The following is a 7,973-nucleotide window of genomic DNA, read 5'->3' as shown; positions in this document are numbered from 1 at the left end:
CAAAGGTCCTTGGGATATGGCAAAAAAACAAATTATCCCCTAAAGTCAAATTCTATTAAAACATTTGACGAATTCTATTGTATTTCATGTCAATACCAATAAAATGGTGACACTTGTTACTCTTAATAAAAAAAATATATAAATATATTAAACTAAAAAAAAATTAATTATCTTTCTTTAAAAAATTAATTTTTTAGTTTTTTATTTCAATTTTTAAGAAAATAATGGTATTATAAGAATATAATAAAAAAAGTGGCATTTTTGACACTGTGGTAGTTTGATGTACCACTTTAGCACACTTTAAACTTCATGAGGCTATTTAAAAAATGGTTGTTAGTTCAGAGGGCTTTTTCATATTTTTCCTGAATAAATGTTTCCTACCTTAATTTTCAAAGTCTATCTGTTCTATCTTTCCTATCTTAATTTTCTAGCTTAGTGGGGGCCAATCTATCAAATTCTTTATATTCAAATTAAAGTTTAATTCCATTAATTAAATCATAACAAATTTTCTAAACCTATCATAGCCAAATCATCATCCAATCTAGTATTGAATACTTACAATAGGACAAGGTAAAACCTTGAAATGGTTTAATTTTCCAAGTCAAAAACATAAACGGGTCGATTTTTCCACCTCGTATAGTAGATTGAATTTGGTTTAATCCCAATTCTTTTGCCGAAGGAAAAGAAATGCAACGATTTTGAGATAGATAAATAGTTCGCTCGCCAATATTGTTCAATTTCACCCACCTCCTCCCAAAAAAATCCATTTGGAAAACAATGAATTCATGGACCTTCTTATGAGCAATTCCAAAACACATCTTGTGAACCATAAAGACTTCACCACAACCATCAATAAGATACAATTGTTCGTTTGTGATTTTTGATGAAACGAAGTTAGACTTATTTTAAGGTCCATTTGGATTTGCGATTTTAAAACATGATTTTTAAAAATGCAATTAACCGTTTGGTAAAATCACGGTTTGGCATTTAAAATCGCAATTTAGCCTTTAAAATTCTGCGTTTTCATAAATGCATCTCACTACCTGCGATTTGAATAATGTAGATTTTCTACGTTTTCAAATCGCAATTTTTTTAAAAATACAATCCCAAACAATTAATTTTCTATGATTTGGTTTAAAATTGTACTTTTTTTTCTATGAAATCGCAATGACAAATGTACCCATAGCATATCAACAAATATATATAAAAAAAAAATAAATAAATAAATAAAAAATCCCAAATAATACACCGAACAAGATGAACAACATTGGCTTGTAATTTGTCGTTAATTCCAAATAATACAATATACAAAATTGGAATGGTTGATACGCAACCTCCATGGTAAATTGGTGGGTAGATTAACATCATAGAGATATTACAGATTGAGTGATAGATTGAACAAAATAAGTACAATTTAGTCCAAATTGCACACCACAAACCTTAATCGGCTTAGTCTAACATGCCCCATTCAGCTAAATAAATTAAAATAAGAAAAATAGAATAGATTGAATTTGATAATTGAGGAAGGAAATATTAATTGCCTTCGTGACCATAGCCTTAAGCTAAGCTAATTGATCATTCCTTTGAGGGTTAAATGGGGGAGTAAATCTATAAGTTATATTTATCCAAAAAAAAAAAAAAACATCTATAAGTCATAGCCACATAGGATAGGGGGAGGATGTGTAGACTTACTTTGGGTGGGGGCCAATCTATCAAATTCTTTATATTCAAAAATTTATTTTTATTTAGTAGCTCACTAGAAACTTTGGTGGCGGCTATAAATAGTTCTCTCATGTTCATCTTTGTACTACACCGTCAATCTTTCAGATCCTTTAAGCTTTACTTGTTTTGGCTGTCAATGGCATCTCAACTCAAGTCATTGTTTTGGATGCTTCTTATTTTCTTGCTGCTATCAAACTTGCAACAACAATGTAATGCAGTTGGAAATCCACAAGTACCTTGTCTCTACGTATTCGGGGACTCCTTGTCGGATGATGGGAACAATAACAATCGTTTGACATTGGCAAAAGCCAATTATTTACCCAATGGGGTTGATTTCCCCAAGGGGCCAACGGGAAGGTTTTCCAATGGTCGGAATATGATCGATGTCCTTGGTCTGCATTTTGCCCTTTCATACACTACAAAAAATCATTTTTTTGAACACTCTAATGCTAAATCTTTCTTGTGATTTCCCAAAGTCTGATGCTTTTGAACACTTTCTCATTATAGCTCAAAATCTGGGATTCAAGGAATACATCCCACCCTTTGCTACTGCTAGAGGCAAGGAAATACTGAGAGGTGTCAATTATGCATCTGGTTCAGCTGGAATTCGCAATGAAACTGGAAAAATCTTGGTAATTATTGGCGTTTACCGTGATCAAGCTAGCAATATATATAGCATACACATTCAACTCGGCAAATATTTAGCGAAAACATTTTTTTTTTTTTCTATTTTAGTTACATACTTTTTTAAAATACTTATGTCAGACTCAACATTATAGCTATTCAATTTCATTTTATATTTCAATTTATTTATCTAATTTCACTATTTCCAATGAATAGAGAGAATCATATTGATTTTTTTTTTTTTTTTTTAATTAATATGAATTGTGCATTTATGAGCTAAGGTGGTCAACAAATTTGTTGAGCGCTATAGCATCTCAACAAATTCTTAACTATTTGATTAGCCAGAATTAGCAACAAGCTGATACTAGTCGCCGAAATATATTGTTAGCCACAAGAGTTCAACTTTCTTAAACAAACAGAGCCTCAGTTGGGTGTATTTTTTTATTTTTTTTTTATTAAATGTGGGTATTTTAGTAATCTTAGATTAACTTTGATGAAAGTGTATGTGTCGAGACCAAATTGAGGAATATGAATAAATATTTCATTTTCACATTTTTCTATTCTTAGCATCGGCTTTTCCTTTTTCAAATGCAATAGCCATTAATCTTTATACCAAGCGCCTCCTAAAGCACGCGCCTCACATGCACAATGGTGGAGCCATATGTATGCCTGTAGGGGCCAAACTGTTTTTTTTTTTTTTGTGTGTAAATTCTAATGAAAGTTTTTAACTAATTGGTTTATGCCCCTGCAGTTTTTCTTTTACTTTCAATTTTTTGTGAGAGGCTCAAGCACGCTTTCGGGGTTTTCATTCTTTTCGTGCATAGGTTATGATAGAGCATAACGGGTAGCTGACTTTGGACATCTCTCATTACAACAGTAGCCAATTAGAAAAACTGGAAAGTATTAACTTCTCTTTCATGTTGCATGTGCATTCAGGCTTGGAGGGGAGAGTTGTAGTCTTTTTAGATTAAGCAAATAATTTTTTTAGTTTTCTCTAATAGACGTAGACCGATACGGTACCAAAGTCTTAAATACGATCGATAATTGGAAGTTGCAGAGTTGTAGCCTTGCAAGTCTCTTTTTTATTTTCTTTTAATGATATGTAGGCTTTTCTATTATTTGTATAATAAGATAGTTTTCTAATTGTAAATTTTCCTTTTGGTTTTAAAATTATTTTAGTTCCTAAACACAAAAGAAAACAAATAATTATGCGATTCCTACAGTTGGCTTTACACGAATCTCAATCTACAAACCTAGAAACATTAAAAATTTAGACAAAGAAGCATATATATATATATATAAACACAAAAAATCGTAAATGGGGAAGGTATCAATCGGTAACACAAAAATCTGATTCAGATTGTCAAACTCTCAAAAGCATACTTTGCACACCTTTGAACCCTCTATCTATTTTTATTTTTTTTTTATTTTATTTTATTATTCAGATTGTCAAACTTTTTATTTATTTATTTATTTTGAATGGTCGTCTTTGCATAGATTACTTTTATTATTATTTTTTTTATCTTTTTTTTTATCATATTTTAGTTTGCCCTACACAAACGATTTTTTGGCTCCGCCACTGCACATGCATGTGCATTGGTGGCGTGTCTTCGAGTGAAAAGCATGAAACATTGTCCAAGTCAATAATATAATTAATTTGGCTCATCATTGCAGGGTGATATAATAAGCATGGATATGCAGTTGAAAAATCACCAAATTACGGTGTCGCAGATCAACAAGCTGTTGGGAAATCAAAACATGACAACCGCAGATTACCTAAGCAAGTGCATATTCTCTGTTGCAATAGGTACTAACGACTACATTGGTAACTACTTTAATCCGCAGTACTACTCTACTAGCAGCATATACACCCAACAACAATATGCTGCTGTTCTCAATCACCAACTATCTCAGCAATTATTGGTTAGCATGCTTTCTTCATACTATCTTTGCTTACAGTACAATCGGAGTATAAGTTGTTATGCAATTATGATCTTAAACTTTAAAAATTTGCAATGTCAATATCCCATATTTTAGTTCCTTTTAACTTACCGTTATTTTTTGTTAGAATGTTTACGAAAGTGAAAATTCAAAAAACAAATAAGAAATTCAAAATACTGGTGACCCACGGTTGGACGGGGTCACCAGACCTATGGTGTGGCTGCGTGTGGGTTACCAGAATTTTTATTTTGAATTTTCACTTCTTTTTTTTTAATGAAAGAAAAAGAAGGGACATTTTGGGCATTTTAATAAACAAATAGGTGAAATTAAAAGATTCAAAACATGAGATATTAACATTGAAAAATTTTAAATGTAGAAGTTAAGAATGAAAAACCGTTTATAGTTGAGAGAGTAATTAAAGGTTCCCATATGATCTCCTAATTAATGGCTATGTTGATGCTAGACTTTGTACAAGTCTGGGGCAAGGAAATTTGCCCTTATAGGCCTGACTGCGTTAGGTAATATTCCACTTGAACGGAGTTCATGTGGAAGTGGAAGCAATGGCTCTGCATGTGTGGACAACATCAACAATGCAACCCAACTTTTCAACGTTGGGCTTAAATCACTGGTGGCTCAACTCAATACCAATCTAACCAATGCTACTTTCATCTTCATAAATGCTTCTGGAATTGAGTCCAGCCCACCTATAGGTATTTATATTGCCTGATCAAATCTCACAATATATATTCTTTATAGATTTAGTACTAATGAGATTGAGATGGAATTTTGTGTCAGCTTCCAAGGTTGCGAATGTTTCCTGCTGTGAAACATTGCTAAGTTTAATATGCGTTCCATTTGGAAAGATATGCAGTAATCGGACCAACTATAAATATTGGGACGGAGTCCATCCGACTGACGCCGTATATGCGGTGTATGGGGAAAGAGCATACAAAGCCCAGTCGCCAAGTGATGCTTATCCGTTCGATGTCAACCAACTCGCACAAGTGTAGGACATGGGAAGAGAGGATTTTCATGTCAAGTCTATAATATAATAAAACATTGCTTGGATTTGTGTTCCAAGTGCCTCGAATCTACTACGTACTCTTAATAAAGCAATAAAGTTTACATAAATTATCTTTTAACATTTCTTGTGCTTCTCCTTATATCTTTTTTTTCAAATCAACTCCTTATATCTTTTTTCTCAAATCAACCATTGGATTTGCACATAAAATATGTGCACAATGGAAAGAAGGATCACAGGGTACTTTTGCTTATTCTTGAGAAATTGAAAATTGATGAAAATGTTATTTCTTATTCTTGAGGAATTGATTCCTCCATTAGATATTTTCTTGGATGACTGAATATGAATATGAGTAGTCTAACAATAACTATTTTCAAAACAAGAGAGTAGCTAGAAACAAAATTATTATGTGCCAAACACATAATTAACCTTTATGTGGTATTTTAGTTTTTCAAACATAGTACCACCCTTGTATGATTTTTCAATCATCACAATAACTCACAAGCAATCAAATGATTTAAACAGAATAAAAAATCATTTATTGCTAACCAAAGAATTCTTAAGAAAACTTTGCACAATTTCATACTCTTTAGGCATAAACTTGAAACTCAATTTCAAGAATAGCTCACCTTTTATGAAATCAATCTTGTAAAAAAATTCTTGTGTACGGAACTAAATTCATAATCCCAAAGAAGTGGAAAAGAATATAATAGAAAATAAATCAATCACACAAGACGCCAAAATTTTTGTGGTTCGGCTTAACAAGCCTACATCCACTGGCGGAGACAACCTTAGAAAATTTACTAACAAAAGATGGAGTGCAAAAGATAGTAGGAAAAAAAAATCACTCAAAGCCCGAAGCCTCCAATACACCTAAATCTCACTCTTACACAAAAGAGAGAAAATATAATACAAGAAAAACACTATTTTCTCTAAGTGCCATAAGGCACAAACACCGTGACAATACCAAGTGAGATCACACAACCTCTCTTTCTATTTGGCTGTGCTTATTTTACAGAGGTTGAATTGTTGCTCCTTTTTTAAGCCTTGAAGTGGTCAAATTTGCACTCCAAAAATCAGCTTGTATAAGGAGTACTCATAGGTGGTGCAAGGTTGACTCCAAATTGGAGTAGAAAACTAATAAGACAAAAACACCATAGAACTAATCCAAGAAATAAAAGGACTATGTTGGGCCCACACTACAAAAGTGATGACTTGAAAATTCAAGTCAAAAACAACAATCTCCACCTTAACTTAAATTTCATCAAGTCCACAGATGCAAATCTCCTCATGACTTCTTCTCCATCACCTACACAGGCAATCACAATCTTCAAACAACAATCAAGTTCAAACAAGTCTTGAACTTGAGAACTGAAACTGGCTTAGTCAATATATCCACTGGATTTTGCTTAAAGACAATTTTCTTCAATACGATATCTCCTCATGTCACAACCAGATCACCATCATAGTCTGAATCAACAAACCCAATGACACCGGACCTGATACCACTGTCTCTACCAAAGACTGAACCAACATCTGTAGCACTACATAGATAAGGAAGTATCTATTTCACTGCCAGACAGTGTACCTTACCAAGACTAACAACACTAATTGCATGTGAAACATCTGGACGAATTCTCACACACAAGATGTTCCCAAGCGCACTCGAGTAAAGAACATGCGACATGAAACACTCCTCCTCTAATACCCCGATAAAATACTAGTTTTAAAAGGATAATAATTTACTACAAAGCGACAAAACATTTTCATAAAACATAGTTTTATAACCCAAAAACGTAAACCCCTTATGAGTAGCCCAAACCCTTAAGCTCTTTGTTGTGCAAATTTATTTAACTCGCAAGTGCACGAATCAATTGTAGTTTTATGGATTGCAAGTGCGAGGTCGATCCCACAGAGAATTGTATTTTTAAAAGAGCAATTTATATCTAAACTAATTAAATCCTAATCTAGTTCCAAAAGGGTTTTTGATTTTTGAGTTTTGAAAATTAAAGGATAAACATAAACTAAATAAAATAAGTAAATCTAAGGATAAAGGTACTAAGGTTTGGAAATTCACACTCACCAAATCATAACAACATACTTTATGTTCATCAATATTAATCCGAAGTTCTCACAAATTAAATCATAAATATGTTTTACTATGCTTCAAAGAATTAATCAAAACCATCCCATGTATCAATTCATTGACCAAATCACAAAAGGAATCCAAATTCAATTGAAACACCAGATGTATCCGTAGAACAAATCACAAGGGATATCCAATTTTTATGAATTAAAAGCTAAGCAATCAATCATATGAAATTATCTCAAATCATCACATGTATCCTTGAATCACAAGAGATATCCAAGAATCACTCCACACAATTGATTAGAAGTAAAACAATTGAAATATAAAACCCAATAAAATCAGAATAATAAAAACTTACATAAAAGTGATGTTGTTCTTCATCGGTGAGGCTTCATCCCCAACCTTAGTTAGGAATTTAGCTCCACATAAAAAATAAAATCTAAACCTAAACCTAAACCTAAAGAAAAACTAAACAAAAGAATTTTGCTCTCTCGGATTGTGTCTCTTTTCTTGAATGCAAAGAAGTCTATTTATAGGCTTAGGGAAGTCCTAGAAGCCCAAGTAAACCTAGATAAT

At 32.5% G+C, this 7,973-nt stretch overlaps 1 protein-coding gene across 1 annotated transcript; it reads left to right on the top strand.

The window, feature by feature from the left end:
* The first annotated feature begins 1,825 nt into the window (after window positions 1–1,825).
* Window positions 1,826–5,431, top strand: LOC132165673 (GDSL esterase/lipase At1g29670-like). The gene is made up of 5 exons (XM_059576335.1): window positions 1,826–2,114; window positions 2,230–2,354; window positions 4,021–4,269; window positions 4,751–4,997; window positions 5,083–5,431. The coding sequence occupies exons 1-5, from the start codon at window positions 1,859–1,861 to the stop codon at window positions 5,295–5,297; spliced, it is 1,092 nt and encodes a 363-aa protein (XP_059432318.1). The 5' UTR covers window positions 1,826–1,858; the 3' UTR covers window positions 5,298–5,431.
* The last annotated feature ends 2,542 nt before the right edge of the window (window positions 5,432–7,973 follow it).

Source organism: Corylus avellana, chromosome ca1, assembly GCF_901000735.1.
Source record: "Corylus avellana chromosome ca1, CavTom2PMs-1.0".
In the NCBI taxonomy this organism is placed as follows: Eukaryota; Viridiplantae; Streptophyta; class Magnoliopsida; order Fagales; family Betulaceae; genus Corylus; species Corylus avellana.
Note: the sequence above shows the minus strand (reverse complement) of the source record. Positions and strands in the feature narration are given on the sequence as shown.

Excerpts from the sequence above, each read along its gene's own strand:
- LOC132165673 (XM_059576335.1), top strand. The coding sequence starts at position 1,859 with ATGGCATCTCAACTCAAGTCATTGTTTTGGATGCTTCTTATTTTCTTG. Across the intron at positions 2,115-2,229 it reads GAATATGATCGATGTCCTTG|CTCAAAATCTGGGATTCAAG; the intron begins GTCTGCATTTTG and ends TTCTCATTATAG. Across the intron at positions 4,998-5,082 it reads TGAGTCCAGCCCACCTATAG|CTTCCAAGGTTGCGAATGTT; the intron begins GTATTTATATTG and ends ATTTTGTGTCAG.